Below are 21,278 nucleotides of genomic sequence, written 5' to 3' on the forward strand. Positions count from 1 at the left end.
CGGAGGACGGCGTCGAGGGCAGCGTCAAATAGGCCCCGGGCAGCGAATTCTTTTTCCTGAACCTTTCGGGCAGTATGTATGTGTTCAAATGTACACTGTACAGTGTACATTTGAACACAGGTTCTCAGCCATTCAGAATCCGATAAATCTGAAGAAAGCACCACATTGTCTAGTGAAGTGCGTTGAAAACAATCAGTCTTGAAAAAACACATTGCACGAAATGATAAATTTTGACTACTGTATGCAAAACAGCAGGGATGGCTATTCTACTTGTGTCATTTGAACCCATTTTGCTTGTATAGTTTTGTTTGTATTTTATACTGTCCACAACCAGATTCGAACTATTTCCGGCTATTGTCGTGACAACATGGGGCCATCGTATATAAATCCGTATGACACTTTGCCACATCTTAATACGAGTCCGTCAGTATCAACTCAAGTGCTACCATCTGAGCTAAGACATTGGAACCAGGCTTCACCTGAAATAAAAAAAATCACGCCCGTTTTTAGGGCGGGGGACGGTTTACAGTATGAACCCCAAACATACAAGCCTATCCCATCATGAGATCATGTATCGAGAGGCGGAGTATATAGTTGAAAATCACTGGTTATGTCCAAATGTATCGAGAGGCGGAGTATATAGTTGAAAATCACTGGTTATCCAGCTGGAAGAGGTACCAATTGACTCTTCCAGTTGGTTATCTACAGCAACTTGCGCCATCTGCCGATAAAGCTGTACACTGAGTCATCATGGCGTCAACCCTCCCAGTTATTGCTCAGGTTGCTTTATTGTTCATGAATTTGACCATTAATCATTCGATATATGAAGATATTGATTATTTAGATCGATACTACTTTATGCAGTCCATATGCAGGTCACACAACTGGTGGCCATTTTGAACGAGGTCCATGTTAAAACCAGTGTGAAATGTGAATGTGTGGTTTTTGTCTTCCATGTCTTCTGTCTGAAATTTCTCTGCTTGCCCTGCCATACCCCCCCCCCTCTATCCTTTTCACTTTATTCTCAATACCTCAGTTTTCAGGGTTTCCTTTGGTCATCCTTGGCATGTGACCAGTTGGCCTTGGTTTTGGGATGCTTATCTCTACCTGATGGGAGACAAGTAAACTTTCTACTTGACTTGTCTTTACTCGCAGTGTTATTTCAGATGGATTTTGGCGGGATGCCAGATGTTAGGACTGATTGCTACTAAGGCGTGCACCACTTTCGGGTTGTTGATATTCACCCATGACCCTGGGCCTAGCGATACCAACAGCCTGGGTTGCCCTGCTTGCTGTGTGTGCAACAATAAAACATGAAAGGAAGTCCCGGGGGCTGGGGGGGGGGGCTTTGTATCGTGTACTGGTACCATCATTGCATCATGTTCAATATGTCAAATTTCTGTTTCAGGTGGCTGGGAGCCACATGCCAGTCTATGAGTCCTATTTCAAACAGGTGAGCACGATGTCGCATCATTATCAGAAAGAGCTTCAGCTAATCTCATGTCATGGGACCTAAAGCCAGAAAAGGTCTTCAGGGCTCTGAAGACCCATCACTCTCTTCTCAACCTGTCCTTTTATCAGGAGTGCTTCTTATCACTTTGCTAAGTAAATAGTATGAAATTGGATCAGTGGCATTTCCTGCATGAGGAGACAGCTCAGTCTTCTGCCATAATTAATACTTGCCCTATTAAACTTTGAATAGAGCATTTTAGTTTGCCTGAAATAAATTCCAAGACTCAAGTCTGAGAATTGTTCTATTCCATAACGTCTTGTTAATTTTGGCATTTCAGGCTGATACAAGTGGAAGTGGAAACATTGGTGCCCGAGAGGCTGTTGTGTTTCTGAAAAAATCTGGGTTGAAGGAATCGACCTTATCAAAGGTAAAATGCTGTATTTGATTATTTGGCGGGTGATGTAAAATTAGTCCAATGAGGAATTGCATGGCTTGAAAAAGGAATTTAGGCTGATGCCTCGTTTTTAGGATGCGGAGTAACATTGCGGCCCAGAGGAAGGCAAGCCTGCATCACGGAAACTTCTTGTACGGTATTTGTCTTATTGAGCTGTCAGTGTCCAAATTTCATCCCTACTGCTACGGACAAAAATCATGTCATTAAAGCGACTGCTCCTCCCCCCCCCCCCCCCCCCCGCCCAAAGGAATTTTGAAAGGAACCTTTGCTTATCAGTCCCCTTCTACTCTATTGTCTTTAAATCTTCTCCTCTACATCTTCTTTTTCTTCAGGTCTGGGATTTGTCAGACCAAGCCAAGAAAGGCTTCTTAGATAAACAGAGTTTTTTTGTTGCATTAAAATTGATAGCCATGTCCCAGAATGGCATGGAACTGAACCTGGCTAATCTTGGGGTGCAATTGGCAGCTCCAAATATGGTAGGTTTAAGGTTTGCATCTTGCTTTTTCAAAGATGCCTCTTAGAATGAGGGTCACACCATATTGACTGCACTTTATACCGATAGACGAATTCAAAGAAGAGGAATTCGTCCCAAAACAAATCAAATGCACTCACTCAGAACACCGCAGAAGGCCTAAGCCGACTTCGGACAATGCCTAGAGACACGGTGATCCTTTGTTCAAGGTGAAACACATGACTGGTCAACTAAATATGTGTCCTCACCCTTCAGCACATTACCTTCCAGGGTGATGCAGGCAGCCCAGCAAATGTTCCTCAAGGAGGTGGAGGGGGCAATTGGCTTGTTACAGTAAGTTGGTTTATATCATTTCATTTATCAGGCTGTTTTGTGTAAATTCTTTTTTGTTGGTGACAATTGCCACACATGCGTCACTGAAAAATCATGGCATGTCCTTTGTGTTAGTCGGCCTATCCTGTGAGGATGAGTCTCGTCAAAAGTGCGATCACATCTCTCAGGGTGACAAACTTTTCAAATCAGTAAAGGCAAGCTCCTCGTTCAATATCCTTAAAAGAGACTGCACTGTAGACGGAACCCATAAATCTTGTTGGTGCACCAATTCATACTGACTGATTCTGTATGACCATGTTTTGTATTAAATTACAACACTTTTTTCCAGCCAACTGAGAAAGCCCGCTATGACCAGATATTCAATGGTTTACAGCCTGTCAACAACATTTTACCTGGAGATAAAGTCAGACCGGTAAGAACTTGCACCATGTATGTGACCACAGGAATAATACTACTGACAGTTTTTCATGGTACAAGAGGGCCATACTTTACCAACTATGATAAGGCTAACTATCAAAAGAGGGTTTGAAAGCACTTTCTGGGTGTTCCGTGGCTTTTGATTTAAACGATTCAGACCAGCCAGGACTTTTTGATTTTGAGTACACCAACTGTGTTGTCTGATTAGTTGAAGAGAGTGATATTTTTCACAGTTTTATGGACTTGATATGCATTTTAAAGGGTTTTTGGGAGCATTGTATGATCGTTCAAATGATTCTGTGAGGTCATTATATTCATGCAATGATACATAACATCTTGCATATCTTTTTTAGGTGCTACTCAACTCCAAGCTTCCTGTCGAAGTGCTAGGATTGGTCTGGGAACTGAGTGACATTGACAAAGATGGCTGCCTAGATCGAGATGAATTTGCTGTGGTGGGTATCAGTCGTGAATGACTGCACACTATTTCTTTTGGTTGTAGTGCACTGAGACAATCTTTCAAAATTAATTCTTGATACTGCTTATACCATCTAAAAATGCACCTCAGGAGCCTTCAATTGACCTGTCACTTCAAGATCTTCTGCCAAGTTTAGCTGTTTTCTCACTCATTTCAGGCCATGTATCTTGTGTATCGAGCTCTGGAGAGTGGTGAGCCCGTTCCGAAAGTGCTTCCTGATGCCTTGATACCTCCAACGAAGAGAAGGAAGACCAGCATAAAGTTGGCTGGATCCGTGCCGGTTCTACCATCGTTACCTGTTGGTGACAGGACTAGTCCAAATCTAGTCTCATCGTCACCTATTTTGAATAAGACGGTAAGTTCCAGCTATGTTCTATCCAAACTCTTGCAATGACTCTCCTTTTGAAATTGTCTTGCTCTTCCGAGTACGGAGATGGTCTGTGAAATTAAATAAGTGAAAACAGTTGCCTGTCTGCAGTTGACCTGCACAATTATAGTATACATGAGCAGTATGCTACTTCAAACTGCGATGGACTGAAAACTCCTAGTCTGTGTTTATATTGTTGTCTTGATATTGCAGGTTGGCATAAAGCCAGTCCATTGGGTAGTTAGCACAACGGATAAGGCAAAATATGACGTGATGTTCAAGAAAGCTGACACAGATATGGACGGGCTTGTCAGTGGCCTTGAGATTCGTGACATTCTTATGGGTAGTGGCTTATCGCAGCCAGTGCTGGCTCATATATGGTGAGTTCTCGTCTCTTTAAGTTCTAAGTGTTAAAATTGCACTGTTCTGATGTGTTTAGTGGGTATGGAATCCCATGATTGGGAACCCTTGACTGGTCAAGACGATCATCGATGTACATTTATCATTGTTTCTTCTTTGCCTGCAGGAATCTCTGTGATATTAAAGGAACAGGAAAATTGAATCATGAGCAGTTTGCACTTGCCATGCTGCTGGTCAATCAGAAAATTAACGGAATTGATACACCCCAGCGCCTCACCCCAGAGATGGTACCACCGTCATTGCGTGGGGTAACCACTGAGATGGATATGGACGTCGCGAGTAGTGCAATAACAAACAGTAGTAGTTTTGGGGAGATTGCAATCCACAGCTCCGGGAGTAAAGAACTTGAAGCCATCACCAAAGAAATTGATGACCTGAAAAAGTAAGTTGTCATGAGGAAACTGTTTAGAAATACGATGGCAGTATTGACAAGTAATAGTTTCAGAGATATTACAACCCCTGCTCTGTGAGTAGAGAACTTAAAAGAATCACCAAAGAAATTGATGAATTGAAAAAATAGGAGATGTTGCGATCCCCTTCTATAAAAATAAAGAACTTGCAGGTATTCTCTTTCATGGTTCTTTCAAACCTGAGAAAGCGAACAATTTTTGTAATTTTTCTCAAATATTGCCCGTTTTTCACTCCAAAGAGTTCATACAGATGCTATCAATTTCTTCAGGGAGAAGATGCTGTTGGAACAGGAGAAAGCTCAAAAAGATGCCGACATGAAAATCAAGAGTGGAGATCTACAAACCTCCCAGAAAGAATTAGATGCCATCACTGCTACGGTTCATCAGTTGGAAACTCAGAGGGGAGAGGCGCAGAAGAGGTTGGATGAATTAGATGATAAGGTACTGCCATGACTGGTCTGGCACGTTTTTTTATTTGCTGGTTTGTTATTTCTCCCGGACGTCACCAAAAGAGTAGATTCCATTTGGTATTGTGAGTAGCTTTTCTTGTGAGTGGGCAATATTTCTTTCAGTGTGGACCAAATACCTAGCTAGATAGATTAATAGTCACTACACATATTTTCTTCATTTTTTCTTTTTAGCGATCAAACTTGGAGAATAATTTGCACGATTTGAAGGAAAAGTCAGATGATGAACAAAGACAGGTAACTATTATGGAATGTCATGATTGTTAATATGTATCTTTTGATGAATACGTTGCCTTTTTTCGAGATCTCAAGTTACAAGTTAATGTTGGGTTGTTTTAGTTACAACTTGTGTGGACATTTGTTTTAGATGAACAAAAATATTGCCACTAAAGATTCTATGACATTGTACACCTGCATTGTTAGGTTGAGTGGTTGAAAAGTATTGGTGCTAACTGATTGAGCATATTCATTTCTTTTAGGTTGAAAGTATCAAAAGTCAAATAGCTAGTCAGGAATACACAATAAAGGTATAATTTTGTAAATTTATCTGCATTATCTGTTAGTTTGGTAGCATTCTTTACAGGTACAGCTCAATGAGACAGACACAAGACCCCGTTCTATTAAGATGACTTCATGAGGGAATGGTGGGCTGACATCGGGAATGCAACAGAGTCATGTCCATTGAGACATCAAATGATTTGACTCATTTCATGATGTCAGACAGCCGTATTATGTAATGCAAGTCGTCTACAGTATCACCGGGTCACCTTTGATCATGTGAATATGGCAGGTTTTAGCTGGTGATAATCAAAGCATTTGATGTTTCCAGAACCAGGAAGAAGAGTTACAGAAAATGCGCTCGGAGCTGAACACACTGCGGCAGGAGGAATCAAGTTACGAGCAGAAGATCGAGGCAGCGAAACTTCAGCTTGAGGCCGTCATGAAATCTTGCAAAGAATCACAGCAGTCGATATCACAGGTGGGTTGCTGCGAAAACCCATTATTGTCACATACTTATTCAAGTCCTGGCTTTAGTGGATGACTTACACAACCAACATTGATATCGGGAGTACCCATACGCCTGGGTGAAGGCATGTAGACCTTGTCTTATGACTGCTAGTCAGATACCTGTGCCACTACACCACCAAGGCTACTCACAGAGCTTCTGGTAACCTTAATAGAATATTATGGCATAGGCATTAGTGTTTCCATCTTCTCTTTCAGACAAAAAGCCTTCTTCAAGAGCTGAAGGATGAGGAGCAGAATGTTGAACAAAATATGACTAATGTGTCGTTACCAAACGGCGATACCTCACTCGCAGAGTCATTAAACTCGGACATGGACATGTTCAGTGCAAAAGCAACAGTAGGTTCTTGTATTGTTTTTAGTCCAGGATTGGATATCCAAGCTAACTATGCAAAATAGAAGATGCCTTATTTTCAAATACGATCTAATTGATGTTTGAGAAAATATGAACATTGATATTTCTCAGTCCTATGTACTTCTTAAAAAAGCATTTTGGATAAACTACAGACAGACACTTTTTTTTCTGTCTTCTGTGATAACAAGCAAATTCTGCAAGAATTTTACCAAGGCAGTACCAGTATAGTGTTTTCCAACCTCCTCTTCAGATTGGCAGTTCTAGTCCTGCAGGCAGTAGCTTAAGTGCATTTAGTGCTAGTTTCGGACCAGCCCCCACTTCTGACAATTTCAAGGAAGACCCCTTCGTCGACAAGGTTGGGTTTCCGGCCGAAAATATTGACCCTTTTGGAAATGAAGATCCTTTTAAGGATGCCGTTACACAGGAAGAGGATCCTTTTAAAGGAGGTAAAGAAATATTGTCTCTACAATTGAAAGGCATTTTGAGGAAATTTCTGAAATTATTTGAAGACATTTTCTAAGGACAAAAAAAATTTCAAACTTAACTGAAAGGAAGTTGTCAGTCACATTGACTAACTTGTGGTAAAAAATAGAAATAATGTTGGTATGTTTCATTTCATTTTCAGAAGATCCATTTCAATCTGAGTTTGCAGCTGATCCATTTGGTGAGAGTGATCCATTCAAAGATGCCTTCTCATCAAATTCGCCTGCTCCAGTTCCAGCTCCTGTAGCCAAGGTGAGGACGACTAACGTCCTGTCCTGTTTTAAACTGCAAAATCGTCATTCCACTTTATTTTTTGTCTTTCATGAAATATGTTTAAAAGTTTACCTTAATTTGGGTCTCACTCCTGCAAAGTTTATTCCATGATTTCAATAGGCTCATCCTTGACTAATCATGTAAAATGTACCCACAAATAAGTCTGCATGTGCTATCTCCTCAAGATGAAGAGTAGGCTAAACGAATGACACTGTAATATGATTATAACTTTTTCAGGCACCTGATCCTGACCCTTTTGCTGATCATTTTGCCGCTAAAGCTCGATCTTCAACAAGTTCAGGTAAGAGATGGTCTTATACTCACTTGACCATTTCCCTATAGAGGACTGATATTCAGTCCATATAGGGAACTTATATTCAGTCCAATGCTGAGATTAACTGAAATACTGTTCTTTGTTGTAGGTGTAAGACCAATCTCGTTGATAGACCAATTGTGTAGAGGGATGTCATGTCAAAATGTGTCTTAAAACAGGGCTGGATATTCTTTATAACCAGGTTTCAAAGATTATCTCAAGAAACCTGGCTCGAATTCAAACACGATTGATGTGAATCGTGTGTTTGATCGGTCTGTTTGTGGTTTTCAGATCCCTTCTTTGCTGATCCTTTTGGAGATATGTCTGCTTCTTCAAATTCATTCGCTTCGGTAAGTTGAATTTGAAGGAGATTCTTCTGATAGCATGATGGAGTAGCAGGTTTTTGGTAGATCCCTCTAGATGGCTTTTCAAGGCCTGTGCGAACATAACAACAATGCCAAGTGCTGATGACATCACAATAAAGTGGCTTCTTCCTCTGCTGTTTCTAGTACTCTACAGTAGTGAAACGATCAGAAATGTTACCGGCGAGGACATTGTTAAAAGCAGCTACAGCTAACAGAATGAAACTGATTACTAAAACTCGTGCAAGTCAATACTCCAATGTAGTTGCTTTCTTGCTGCTGCTGATATAACCAAATTTTCCAATCACGATCTCGGTAATGGTGAAGCTAAGCTTTAAAATTGGACCTCAAACTGACGGATTGCGGATATTTTCCCACAGGGTCTTCTCTGATGCCAGCAGTGTCCATTCTTTATTGTTTTCAGGCTCAAGGTGGCCTGGACCCTTTCGGTGTCGATCCTTTTGGCGGTGACAATTTCAACCCCTCTTCTCCAAGAGCAAGTCCTATGCAAAAAAGCTCAGCATCGCCAATGTCTTCAAAAAAGAAAAATCCACCAGCACGTCCTGGTCCACCACAATCACGACCTGGTCCACCCAGACCTGCTCCTCCTAGGCCTAAGAAGGGACCGAGCCCTGTGCCCCCAAACCGAGGCCCCAGCCCAACCCCACCGCGACCTGCTAAGGGCCCTACCAAGAAACCTGCAAGTCCTCGCCCGCCATCAGGTGCCAGTGATCCATTCGGCGGCAGTGATCCATTTGGTGGTAGCGATCCTTTTGGGGGAAGTGATCCTTTTGGTGGTAAAGATGACCCATTTAGTGGTTCGGCTAGTGCAAAAACGGGTGGCGATGGCTTTGCAGATTTTGGGGATGCATTCGGTGATTTTAGTTCCAAGCAGGTAAGTTAACAATGAGAGAACGTTCAACCCAGTTTGATTTAGAATGTTCCTTGAAGGATTTGTTCTCCTAGATTAAACAGTTCAAAAGTAAATAAGATCAAACTAACGTGAACTGGCTTTACATGCATCAATACTGTAAATAAGGGGAGTGAAAGATGTAAAGTGTGTTTACTGAAGTGCAGTGGATTAAATAAACCGATAAAGTAAACTAGATGATCATGGTTGACCTCAATAAGCATCATAAACATTTACCATTCGATGCCATTCGATAAAAACTATACCGGTGTGTATATGTTTTGTGTTTCATTAATCATGTGATGCAATTTCTTTGTCAATTTGTAGACGGAGGTCGAATCTAAAAAGAAGGCATGTATAGAGATTTTCATATCTGTTTGGTTTATTACTTCTTTAAGGTCGAATTTACACTAAAGAGACCCTCCCCTTAAACATATATGTTTGTGTTTTCCTTGGAGTTGAAAATTTTAATGTCCACCCCCTTTTTGGTCATTTGGCCAGATTCATCACTTCATTAGAGCCAAAGCACTTAACTTGCTTATAAGGATCCTAAGGCCTGAGTCCACTTCAGCACTTTGCAATATCAAACAAACCACCACATTTATATGTACAACTGCGGGACAAGTTTCAAATCCAAAAATAGCAAACTTGGGGGAAATGCCACTGTTCTTGGTGAAGACTTGACAGAATCTGCCACTGAAAGAAGACAGTGGCTGAGCTCCCACACACTTTTGATGACTTATTATACCATCACGTTGCCTACTGTTGCTGTTAGTGGAATCAGGCCTTACAAGCTTTGCCAAAGTATTCCAGAGATATTCAAGCTGGTCATTTAAATGTAGATGTTCTAGATGCTGCACTTGCTTCTAGCTAATAAGGTTTTGTGAGTGTAACTGTTGGGGCAGATTCATAACCTGACAGGTGACACTTTGACCAAAGGATGTTTGTCATAGGAAGCTATAAGTTCTACTACATGTACCTGTAGAACCCTATAAAGCGTGTTATGCCAGGCTATTTTTACCATGTTATGAGAGCACTCATAACTTCCCTGTACATGCTTTATTTCAGTTTGGTGCTGAGAAGTAATTGTGGATGGGGCACACCCCTTATTTTCACCGGCACCAGTATGCTAAGGTTTACACATTTTGCATGTTAGTCCCTGGGTTAACCTTGAAATTGGTTTTGTTGCTGTAGCCCACAAGATTGATATTCTGAACTATAATTTCAAGACTGCTGTAAATTATTCTCCTGATCTTACAGTCACTTCAAAATACATCAAATAGATGACAAAATTGGGCAAATCTTACAAGTCTTATTCTCGGACCTCCCTCTGAGTCGGAGGGGCCCTGAATGCAACATAATGGTATTTTTACAGCAAACAGATCTTATTTCAGGGTCATCCTATTCCTGGGTCGGTCATCTCACCTCACCAAGGCACCTGGTCACACCGAGGCCACTCTCTCAAACAGTGATCTCCACCTCATTGTTATTTCATCAAGTTGCACTCATCATTCATGTATCACAAAAAACGTTACACAATTGGGTGTTAGAAATGTGTTTTGATTTTCAATTGAATTTCATACATTTGGTTCGTAGGAAGTTTGTTTCAAACCGAATAGTTTTTTCTTCAAATCTAAAGTTCTTTTTTTTTGAGGGAGGGGGTCACTAAATTTTGGGAAAGGAAATGGCTGCTTTAAGCCTCTTCCGTCCAAATAAAAGTTTTTTTTCTCTTCTTGAGAGAAACAGCAATGCCCATTTCTTCGGCCAAGATCGTCTGGGTCACCGTTACTCCTGAAAACCTTCTGGCTCTTTTTTCAACCTTTTCCTACACGAGCTGCACCCCTTATGTTCTGGAAGTCTGAAAGATTTCAATGCTAAACCTTCATGCTCTCATCTCTATAAACTGCATACATTCTAGAATCTTCAATGATTTCTCCTTCCAATGCGTCCACAGAAATACCTCCTCTGCCCTCCTTAGCAAAACTCAGTGCCTCGAAAATAGAAGAAGACAATTTTGGGTTGGTGAAAGCTAACCCAAGATTATTTTGGTTACTTTTCTGATCTTGGACCATCTGTGAGGAATACTTTACTGTGTGTTTACTGGTATATGAAAGCTCAACTTTGGGTTTTGCTGTGCTTCACCATTACATTTCGTGTGTTCTATCGGTTAAGGTATAAAGTGATGAACATGTCACCTCTGTGTGTTCTAGTCGCTAGAATAACAGGACATACTACTTTCGTTGTTTTAGAGTAGGCTATACATTGTATACACTGATTCCAGCACATGTGATGTGTCTCCATATAGACCGACTGCTACAATGTACATGTAGGTTTGACAGCTGTTAGTTTTGAGTTGGAAGTGATTTTATTTCGAATGTGATAGAGTTGAAGGCATCAGTCTGTCTGTTAAATGTATACCTGTCTTATCTATTTTAAAATACTTTGGTCCTGAATGGAAATAAGATATTTTTGTAGGATCTTTCATGCCTGACTATGTTCAAGTTGGATGACAGTTTATTTTCAAATCTGTAATTCACCATTATTATATATTACTGAGTGTTGTTCAGTTTGAAGATTTTTGCTATTTTTGATGGTCAAGCTCAAAAACAAATTTACAAATACCATGGTTCAAAAGATGGTTATCCCATGTTCCATACTATCTAATAATACATGTATCACCAAACTTGTGTTGAAGATTTGTAGAAATACTTGAAAACGCCAAGTCAAGTTTTAAGGAGGGTCAAAGGAAACAGTAAAGTTCACATTTTTTGGAGTAATTTTGATGAAAACTTATTGGCTTGGCGGTGGTAGCTGACCACAAAGCATCCTACCCTGATGTTCAGGCAGTGGAAGAATTTACCATTTTCACTAAAATGAGAAGAAAAAAATGATATTCAGTATTCGTCTCTTGTGGTTTCAGAGTTCCACCGAAGAGCAGCAGCTTGCCTGGGCACATCAAGACAGTAAACGAATAGCAGATGAGAGAAAACGTGCACAGGAACAGGAACAGGCCGACTTAGAATTAGCAATCGCACTAAGCAAGGCAGATAGATGAGTCTCCTAAAAGGGCTAGCAAATACTTACATGTAAATTAGAACATTCTTGATGTGTGGAAGGAATTGATGTGATTTGAGTTTTGCTTGTGTTCATGAATGTAGATTGATGAGTCTATTCTGTGAAAGACATTGAGACTTGTCGGGGGCAGATCTAGGAGTCCGAGAAAGGAGGCAGAGTAGGTTGAAAACCACTGGTTATGCAAGGATGATTGGTACCAGATATTCGGTCCTTGCAATACATGTATTCTGAGTGCATCTCTTTTGTTCTAATCATATCATTCAAGGGATAGGAGGTTAAGGTTAAGGTGGTACAGTAATCTTGGCTATACTTGTGCGACTTTACCTTACATGTAGAGACAGATTGCTGAAATATTATTGAGGAGACTGCTGCTTACAATATTTATCAGCGGCAGAATTTTGATATGTTTAACTTGTTTGGTGCTACAATATGTAATATGCATAAATCATTGAAATTATGACATTTCAAAATGATGTTATTGTTGTGAGTGTAAGAATGGTGTCATTTATTGAAAATAGTGTGTTTAGATTTGTGGTTTAGAATATCTTGGTTGTCTCACCCATTGAAATCTTCAAAATTGTAGAAATTTAGGAATACTTCTCGAATCTATCTTGTCATTTGTCAAGATCTTATTCATACTGGAGACAACAGATGTTGTAGAAAAGTTTTGGTGATGTCATAAAATTGGCAGTTAAAGTTGCCAAAAGGTGTCGATCTTGTTCACATTGGCGCTGAGAGACTTCTTTTCGTCACAAATTGATGTTGAGTTTATGGTGTTGCAACATCATTTACGTCCTTTTGGCTTCATGTTACATGTATGTTGAGGTTTGTCAATTGACATTTATAAAATGTGGAGGGAAATTCCACATTACGCTGTCGGGAAGTATTGTTTACTCGGTGGGTCAACTTTAGCTAGGATAATAAGGATTGTAGGATTGGGATGTAGTTAGAGGAGACCGCCCTCTTAATATTATTAGCTGAGTTATCTGTGTTTAATCAGGAGTCATACTATTCCTAAATGTTTTATAATTCCAGTGGCTGAAGATGATAAATTGTAACTAAAGCCAAGATGATTTAATGAGTACATTATCATATATTTCCGTGTAAATGTGTGTATGAATGTTAGTTGCACAGGTGTATACACACCAGTCTTGAAATATTGAAACAGCTCTTAAATGATAGAGAGGTTTTACAGCAGTTTCACTGAGAGCAAGAATGTAGTGAGTGCAATACTTTATGCATTAGGCAGTCAGTGGATGTGTCTTTGGCACGTTTTTACCCAGTGCAACTCGGCAAGTGCAAACACTAATTGGTAGTTTTTCTGAAAATGGCCATTGGTTACAAAGTTGTTGCATTCTCCTCTCCAATTTTAAGGGCAATTTGCGTGTACATTTATTTCATAAAGCAATCTGGTCATCAGTCCTTTGATAGATAAACAACCATAGATCTGTGTATGTAGTTGCATATGTAGATATGATGTACATATTGTATAGTATTCAGAACAGAAGGTCTAGTAGAACAGCAGTCTGGCTCATTCGAAGGCCCTGCATCTATTCGTATTTCTATGAAATTGGAAAGAATTCAAGAATTTTAGACAGGCCTGGTTGGGCGGATGCATGGATGAGAAAAAGGGGGCACCCTGTCCTCATTTTTTAGAATTCTGTGGTAACTAAAAAGACGTATCTGAACTAGGGGGGTCAGTTGGGCTGGGATATCACCCCTTGTATTCTGCCTGGCTTTGCTGACCGCCGAATTTGAATATTGTTAAGTTCAGCTTAGTGGGGACAGAAGCTATGCTTTTGACCCTTGCTTCATGTATTTCACCTCTACAGACTTGTCTCAGGAGTGACTACCTGGGACATCCACTCATGATGGATGGATGCTGATATATCTAATGTGTGGCCATATGTACATTATATAAGTGTATATCTGACAGTAGTATTAAGTGTAATATAATGTAAATCTTTCTAAAGCTTCCTTCTTGTTGCTTTATTTCTTCGATACAGCCACATGGGAACATTCAGGGTTACTGGTCACCCTCACTGATCATGCTAGCCACTTCTACGAACATTCAGAGTAGCTGGTCACCCTCACTGATCATGCTAGATGCCAGCCACTTCTATGAGCCTTCAGGATAACTGGTCACCCTCACTGATCATGCTAGCTACTTCTACCTTCTGTGTACAAGGACAATTTGCATGAAAAAAGAAGACAATTAAAGCATATTGTGGGTGAAATGTGTAAACTTGAAAATACTAATCTCAACTTTTTGAAGAAATTTCTTGACTTGAAATATTTTTTCTTGACTTGAAAAAAAAATCTCGACTTTTTGAAGCAAACGGTTTGCTTCAAAAAGTCGAGATGATTTTGCTTCAAAAAGTCGAGATGAAATATTTCAAGTCAAGAAATTTCTTCAAAAAGTTGAGATTAGTATTTTCAAGTTTACACATTTTTTTTCAATTCTACAAGTTTTTTTTTAAGTCGACTTTTTAAATATATATACATATTTTTTTTTCATTAATTTTTTTATATACAACTTATCAGTTGATTATTTTTCTAATTCTTTTAATTTTTTTTTTCAAGTCGTCTTATTGATAGGCCTCGACCTCCAACCTATGAATATTCATTAGTGCTCTTGTCTCCAAATGTGGGGCACGTCATCATCGCGCACATTTGGGAAAACTCCCTAGGAGCTCATGCACTAATGGTGACGTCACCTATAATTACTAGATAGAACTCCGACATCCCTCGATGTGCACATCAAGGATGTAACAACTCGCGCTGACAAAATTGTACTCTCAAATGTTTTTAACCAAAATTGTATTTTCTAAATTACTGTAACACCAATTGTTATTTAAGTTACAAAATTGGTAAGTTTATTAAATATTACTTCCATATTTTATGCAAAATCCACTATTATATTGTTGAATTGTACGTTAACAAGATGGTTTTGAGACTTTAGGAACTGGTTTTTAAATTTCCGCCGGAAACCACGTTTTCGAAATAGTTTTATCGTAATTCTGCCAGTATATCGTGTTTTATTTCCGTCACCGAGTAGAACAAGTACATTGGTTGGGCTCAAACAGTGAAAAAAAGTCATATAGTCAGTTTAAGGTGATCATCACATTTATCGATTTGTTGAATATCTCGAAAAAAACACTTTTTGTAGAAAGTGAAATCTGCTGTGTATCCCGCTGTACATTTCTATATACATTTTCTCTGGTGGCTGAATAAGTAACTAAAACTCTGCCAAAAATGCCTTTTTTGGGCCAGGTCTTTGTATGCTTGGAGACTGGCAATGCAGTGGTGATTGGTAATGGTACTGCAGCATTTCCAATGCAACACTAAACATTTGTTCTGTATCTACGGACAATGATGCCAATGGACCGGCATCCAGTTGACCTGGCCCCGTTAGGCGTTACTAGGTAGGTCGCAGCATTGCCGAAGACCGAGTTTATAATTAGTATATCGCAAACGACGCTGTCACAACTTACCATGTCATGTGTTCTTCTGTTGTGCCTTAATTTCATGATTTAGGTTTGGTTGGCAGTGAATGCCTCCTCCAACTGTGAACTGGTAGGATGCAGGTTCGCTGTTAAGTGTTGGCTAGCAGATTCTCCTCATCTTTGATTCTTACTTTTTGCCAGTTGTCTGATTCCTCTCTGCCACGTCACGCAAAATGTCTACTCAAAGAGCTACTGGAGGTCGTGGGAGGAAGCGCAAGGCTAATGCTGCTGAAGCTCCAGCAAAGAAACAGAAACAAAAAAACAGTAAGATGGTGAACAATCAAATTATGACTGGAGGTTACACGAAAATATCCCGCCCCCCTCTTGGCTTGATCCACTTAACCCACCACTACCAGGTCACCTCGAAAAATTGCTAAATGTTTGCTACAGCTCCTAAAAAAGTTTGCTGCAGGAAGGGACCGTTTGTTATCTTATCAACATCCTAAACGCTAAGTATTTTTGTTCAGGAAAAACTATTAAGAAGAAAAAGCTGTGATGCTTAAAGTGGGTGGCTATGTCTTTAAGAGATAGAGTAACTTTTTACCAAGTTGCGCTTCAAAGAAGACTATTTCATCTTTTTTGCTGTTCAAAGATTTTGGTAAAATCTTTACTACTTATTTTCAGTTGAACATGTGTCCCATCGTCGGGAAAGTGGCATTGTGTTGACAATTGGTGAGGGAGATGTTGGCCAGTTAGGTCTTGGTGAGGATGTCTTGGAGCGTACCAAACCTGGCAAGGTGAACATCCCGGATGCTGTGGTGCAGGTTCATGCTGGAGGGATGCATACGGTCTGTCTGACTGTAAATGGAGAGGTGTGTAGAATAAAAAAAAATACAAAAGCTTTTATTCTTGTCACAGCTTAGAGCCAATGAACTATGGGTGTATGCATCATAATTTTCACCCAAGGACCAAAAACAAGTGAACGATAAAGGCGTGATTGGCTGATGATACTTATTGACCCAGTGCTGGAAAGCTGGGTACCTTGGCACATTTGGCGAAATTTATGCATTGACAAACCTGTTAACACATTGCTAAATATTGTTTGTCGTCTCTTATTTAGGTGTATACATTTGGCTGTAATGATGAAGGTGCTCTTGGGAGAGATACTACAGAAGAAGGATCAGAAACGCTACCAGTGAAGGCTGATTTATTAGAAAAAGTAGTGCAGATCAGTGCCGGTGACAGTCATACTGCTGCATTGACTGATGATGGACGGGTGTTTATTTGGGGAACTTTCAGGGTAGGTTTGGGTTGCATTTCACAATTTTGCACAATGCCTTATATAGGTGGTTCAGACTTATACCTGTGTTAGGGCCATCCCTTAAATTTACGAAGCAGCAGCAAGTTGTGTTTCAGTGATGCATCATGCCATTTGCATAGATATGACAAAAGTGTGAAAAACTTGATGTTGACGGAATTGTGTTTGATGTAGATCCCAAGACAAGTCGCTTTTCACCATGCTAATGTTTGATTGATTTCTTTCAGGATGCCAATGGGGTGATTGGTTTGTTGGAAGAGAGAGCTGTTCAAAAGACACCTGTCCAAATTTTCAAAGACCTGGTTGTTGTGAAAATAGCTTCAGGAAGTGATCACATTATAGCATTGACTACGGATGGCATCATTCACACAATCGGTGAGTGCAAGTTCATACTCGTATAGCAGGTAGTAAGAATTATAGTAGCAGCAATCTATTGGTAGAGCCTATTAAACTGTGTTACCAGAGCATTGTCACTTGCTTAGTGCAAAAAGTGATGTCTTTGGTAGCATTCCTTTTTATGCGTTGTTAACCTGTTGCATATCTGGAAATCTAACGGGGAGTATTTGTTTTTTGCAGGCAACTCTGAACAAGGCCAGCTTGGAAGGCTTGCAGAATGCATGTGTCAGCGAGGAGGAAGAAAAGGCGTTGGTAGGTTACTCTTGTGTCTTAGTACATGCTCTTTGACTTAACTATCTAGGCTGAAGGTTCAACTTTTTCTCTCAAAGACAATCCCATAAAGTGCAGCTAAAGTCCTTCATTGGATGGTGTGTAACATCTTGGCTGTCTAAACTCCTCAAGCTCACATGGGTGAGCTTATGTCGTCACGTCTTGTCCGTCGGGCCGTCCGTCAACAATAGGGGCACGTTTGCTCACTATTGAGTCTAGAAAGTTGAAACTTGGTGTGAGAATGTCTTATGACAACATGACTTGATACAAAAAAAACATCGCCATTTGACATACTTTCTGGGCTCCAGGCGGCAATCTTTGAAAACCTTATTTTGTCAATATCTCATGAACACTGATAGCTAAAACAATGAAATGTTTATTGTCAATACTTCTGATGAGACTGCGTGACATAATATACACTCTAGACAAACAAGTCATTTGAAGTCTCTTCTTCTTTGGTAGGTCTATTGGACAAAATGTTCTGAATAGTGAGCAGACAGAAAGCTATTGAAGTGGTATTTAATAACAAAACTTAGGAGGACAATTGGTCTAAAGCTCACCAGTAAAAAACTGGGCGTAAATGCTACAAGTATTGCCAGTTTACAAATGTGCTCTTTGTCATTTTCGGTCGTTTTCAAGATTTGTTCAACTTGCAGGAGTACTTATCAACCCTGACAAAAATGAGAGTGAAGTGCGGTGTAAACGAGTCAAAGGGAAGAAATTGAAATTTGTTGATGTGTGGGCCGGAGCCTTTGTGTCTGTGGCCAAGGAGGAGTCGGGTGATATGTATGCCTGGGGTTTGAACAACTACTACCAACTAGGTTTGTATCTGATTCTTATCATGGTCCTACCCGCACCTCCTTACTATTAGTGGCAATTCATCTCTGGGCAATTGTTTTGTTAGAGTTAGAGATTGCAAATGGTTGATATATATTTATAGAGCACAGGGAGTTACAAAAATCCCCAAAATGGTGCTTGGAAATATGAAACTGGATGAACACAGGCGTTTTCTCCACTGTGCATAATGAGGTTGATATTGTCTGTATGAATTTTTTCCTTCAATCTCCTTAGTATACAGTACTTTTCCTCAATCTCTTGAAGGTGCTGGTGATATGGTGAATCGGTTTGTTCCTCAGCGGATGGAGACATTTAGCAAGAAGCAGTGGAAAGACATTGGAATTGGAATGCATCATATCATAGCACTGGATACAGAAGGTAAAGACTTTGTTTAACACTTGATCTAGGAGGAACTATTCCAATGATTCTGAGACAGATTTGCGATCACTATTAAATCAATATTGATCGTTGTTCAAGTGGAGCAGATAATGAAATTTATTTGTTTCTATTTTTCAGGAAAAGTGCATGCCATTGGTCGGGGAGAGTATGGGCGCCTTGGTCTCGGTGAAGATTGTAAGGAACAGAAAGAGCCCAAACATATTGGCACAATGAATGGGACAAAGGTCTCGAGCATAGCATCTGGATCGTGTTGTTCGTTTGCTGTGTCTACAGACGGTGAGTTTGAAATTGTAAATGCCTTTTAAAAAGGTTGCCCTAACTTTAGAACAACTCAGTTTTAAAAATGGATTCTTGTCCCTTTCAGTTGGTACCACCAGTACCCTTGTTTATGAACGGGGATTAGGATGACTCTCGCAAAGGATAGAATATTACAACACAAACCAACCCAAAAATTTCATCCAGGGGCACAAGTAATTTAGTCAAAGGTTTGCATGGAATCTGATGATGACCAACACTGATAATGATGACAGGAAGGCAACGCTCAAATTCATGACTTACTATACATTCTGATATTGTATTCCAGGCACTGCTCTTTCATGGGGAATGGGGTCATGTAAACAGTTGGCATCGACAGATGACGATGAAGATGCGTGGGAACCAACGTTAATGAAGGGCAAGCAGTTAGAAAACAGGTATGTCTTCCCAATGTCTGTGACCTTTTGAATACTCCTTGAGAGCTTTCAATCAGTACCATGTTTGGCAAAATTTTGCACAAAATGTCCACACTTATCTGGTTGTGCATGGACCGTAGCATAATCTGGTGTGCGCATGACTGTCGTAACCAGTTACAAAACCAGAAACTTTGTTCCGACTTTGTCAATAGTGGCACTGATTGAGAGTCCTTAGAGGAGTATTGTCGAGGTCTTTGATGATTTCAAGAATGTACCCGTATGATAGTGTAGTTTTCACCTGGTGAGAGGCATGTGTACTGGTGTATAGCAATTTAATCTGAATCACTTTAAAGCAGCTTGGAAGTAAAACGTACTCATCTGGCCTTACATTGTACATGTCCTGATCCTTCTAATGGTAATGATACAAAATTTTCAAATCAATTTTCACACTTGTCTTTTTAGGTCGGTGATCATGGTGTCGAGTGGTGGGCAGCATACGGTTCTTCTTGCCAAGGATAAGGCGTGAGAGTGAGCCCACTGGATTTTGATATCAACTTCCTCAGAAATGCATGGACTTATACCTACAACCACCTACATCCATTTTTAACACGCTATGGACCCAGGATGGCATATTATGTTATGTTTTTTTTGGATGCATCAGAACTGAATGTTTACAGTGATGTGTAAAGTTCTTGGGACACTAGTTACACGTCATTTGAACCTAATAAAGCCTTACTTCTAAATCATCAATTGATATGTGGTGCACTATAGCAGAAACTACCGGTACCCTTTGGCAGCATTTTTGACAGAAATTCTCATTCTGAATCGGCAGTGTGAATTTTAATCCATGTCCTCGTCAGTTGTAAAATGACTCCATTTCATGAGAAATGAAACAATTGTGTGATCTGACTTGGTTTGTTTTGTGATTCTTCTTATGTCCTTTTTGAATTTGTGTGTTGTTGAAACTGTATATGGATATTGAATGACTCCCCCTTATCTTGTAAAAGGGGTTGTAAAATTTAGTTCTTGTCATGCATGAATATGAATTAGTCACAAGATTCATGGTAAGGTTCTTTTCTATATTTTACTAAAAGGTGTGTAGCTTAGATTATGTTTAGTATTTGTTTCTTGGAATTCCTTGTATTTGAACTAGAGGGGCCTTACTAAAGAATTCATTGCCTTTTCCCCTCGGTGATTAAGGCCACTTATTTTGTCAATGAAAACGAAGCTGAGAAATGACAGTTGATCAACATGTATTGCCTACAGGGAGACTTAATGAAATGGCAATTGAGGGAGACAGTGAGTGACTTGACTCGAGCAATGTAGTGATCCATCCATATTCGTCAACCCCTTTCACCAACACCCAGCCCAAAAAAACCAATACACTTGCTAAAAAGTTCATTTTTCTGAAATATTCTACCAGTTAAAGGTCAGAAAAAAAGACCTCTTTATTAGGCGTACTGAGTTTATAGGATTGCCACTTATTGAGACACCCTGTATCTGCAGTTTTCTTTTCCCATTTTCCTGATCATGTGTTGGCTCTTTAGCAGCAAATTGCCCAGTTAAAATGATTCAAACTCACACCTGAAAGGTATTGTATTCTGAATATCATCATGTCCATCTATTTTATTGAATGTTGTTTTTATTCTCGATGTATGACGATGTTTTTATTGACAAGTCTGCTTGATATTTTTGTAACAACTGGAACTGTAATTTTATATTGATCAGTAATAAAGGTTCTTGAAAAGAAAGAATGATTCTCATTTACAGTTATTCATTGAGAATCGTCCTCCTGCAGACCATGCAAGTTTTGTGAAAATCCCATCATATTGGAGAGTGCTTATACTGATTATTAGTCCTCTTATCTAGAAGA

General features: G+C 39.8%; 2 protein-coding genes across 9 annotated transcripts; both read left to right on the top strand.

Moving 5' to 3' along the window:
* Nucleotides 1–737: 737 nt before the first annotated feature.
* On the top strand, nucleotides 738–14,040 carry LOC135487171 (epidermal growth factor receptor substrate 15-like 1). 7 transcript variants are annotated; one of them, XM_064770644.1, is made up of 23 exons: nucleotides 738–780; nucleotides 1,409–1,453; nucleotides 1,791–1,880; nucleotides 2,240–2,383; nucleotides 2,650–2,712; nucleotides 3,041–3,124; nucleotides 3,483–3,584; nucleotides 3,765–3,962; nucleotides 4,188–4,354; nucleotides 4,501–4,776; nucleotides 5,074–5,245; nucleotides 5,446–5,508; nucleotides 5,751–5,798; nucleotides 6,101–6,250; nucleotides 6,496–6,636; nucleotides 6,903–7,098; nucleotides 7,278–7,387; nucleotides 7,646–7,709; nucleotides 8,013–8,071; nucleotides 8,508–8,978; nucleotides 9,321–9,344; nucleotides 10,062–10,117; nucleotides 11,914–12,044. In XM_064770644.1, the coding sequence occupies exons 1-22, from the start codon at nucleotides 751–753 to the stop codon at nucleotides 10,077–10,079; spliced, it is 2,715 nt and encodes a 904-aa protein (XP_064626714.1). In that variant the 5' UTR covers nucleotides 738–750; the 3' UTR covers nucleotides 10,080–10,117; nucleotides 11,914–12,044. The 7 variants fall into 7 exon arrangements, with proteins under 7 accessions (XP_064626714.1, XP_064626715.1, XP_064626709.1 ...); XM_064770645.1 differs by having other exon boundaries at nucleotides 10,062–10,127; nucleotides 11,914–11,934; XM_064770639.1 differs by lacking the exon at nucleotides 10,062–10,117 and having other exon boundaries at nucleotides 11,914–14,040.
* Nucleotides 14,041–14,855: 815 nt separating this feature from the next.
* On the top strand, nucleotides 14,856–21,135 carry LOC135487186 (regulator of chromosome condensation-like). Of its 2 annotated transcripts, none has more exons than XM_064770673.1 (11): nucleotides 14,856–14,938; nucleotides 15,716–15,838; nucleotides 16,199–16,386; nucleotides 16,635–16,814; nucleotides 17,060–17,207; nucleotides 17,409–17,480; nucleotides 18,155–18,319; nucleotides 18,600–18,713; nucleotides 18,852–19,010; nucleotides 19,318–19,426; nucleotides 19,868–21,135. In XM_064770673.1, exons 2-11 carry the CDS (start codon nucleotides 15,748–15,750, stop codon nucleotides 19,929–19,931), a joined length of 1,290 nt encoding a protein of 429 aa, XP_064626743.1. In that variant the 5' UTR covers nucleotides 14,856–14,938; nucleotides 15,716–15,747; the 3' UTR covers nucleotides 19,932–21,135. The 2 variants fall into 2 exon arrangements, with proteins under 2 accessions (XP_064626743.1, XP_064626742.1); XM_064770672.1 differs by lacking the exon at nucleotides 14,856–14,938 and adding an exon at nucleotides 15,066–15,182.
* Nucleotides 21,136–21,278: the final 143 nt, after the last annotated feature.

The sequence above is a fragment of the Lineus longissimus genome, chromosome 4 (genome assembly GCF_910592395.1).
Source record: "Lineus longissimus chromosome 4, tnLinLong1.2, whole genome shotgun sequence".
Taxonomy (NCBI): Eukaryota; Metazoa; Nemertea; class Pilidiophora; order Heteronemertea; family Lineidae; genus Lineus; species Lineus longissimus.

What these genes read in the sequence shown, in the direction of transcription:
- LOC135487186 (XM_064770673.1), top strand. Translation starts at nt 15,748, where the DNA reads ATGTCTACTCAAAGAGCTACTGGAGGTCGTGGGAGGAAGCGCAAGGCT. An exon ending in GAACAACTACTACCAACTAG is followed by an intron (nt 18,320 to 18,599) that starts GTTTGTATCTGA and finishes AATCTCTTGAAG; the next exon opens with GTGCTGGTGATATGGTGAAT. An exon ending in CATAGCACTGGATACAGAAG is followed by an intron (nt 18,714 to 18,851) that starts GTAAAGACTTTG and finishes TCTATTTTTCAG; the next exon opens with GAAAAGTGCATGCCATTGGT.
- LOC135487171 (XM_064770639.1), top strand. Translation starts at nt 751, where the DNA reads ATGGCGTCAACCCTCCCAGTTATTGCTCAG. An exon ending in CAGATGATGAACAAAGACAG is followed by an intron (nt 5,509 to 5,750) that starts GTAACTATTATG and finishes CATTTCTTTTAG; the next exon opens with GTTGAAAGTATCAAAAGTCA. An exon ending in AGAGGATCCTTTTAAAGGAG is followed by an intron (nt 7,099 to 7,277) that starts GTAAAGAAATAT and finishes TTTCATTTTCAG; the next exon opens with AAGATCCATTTCAATCTGAG.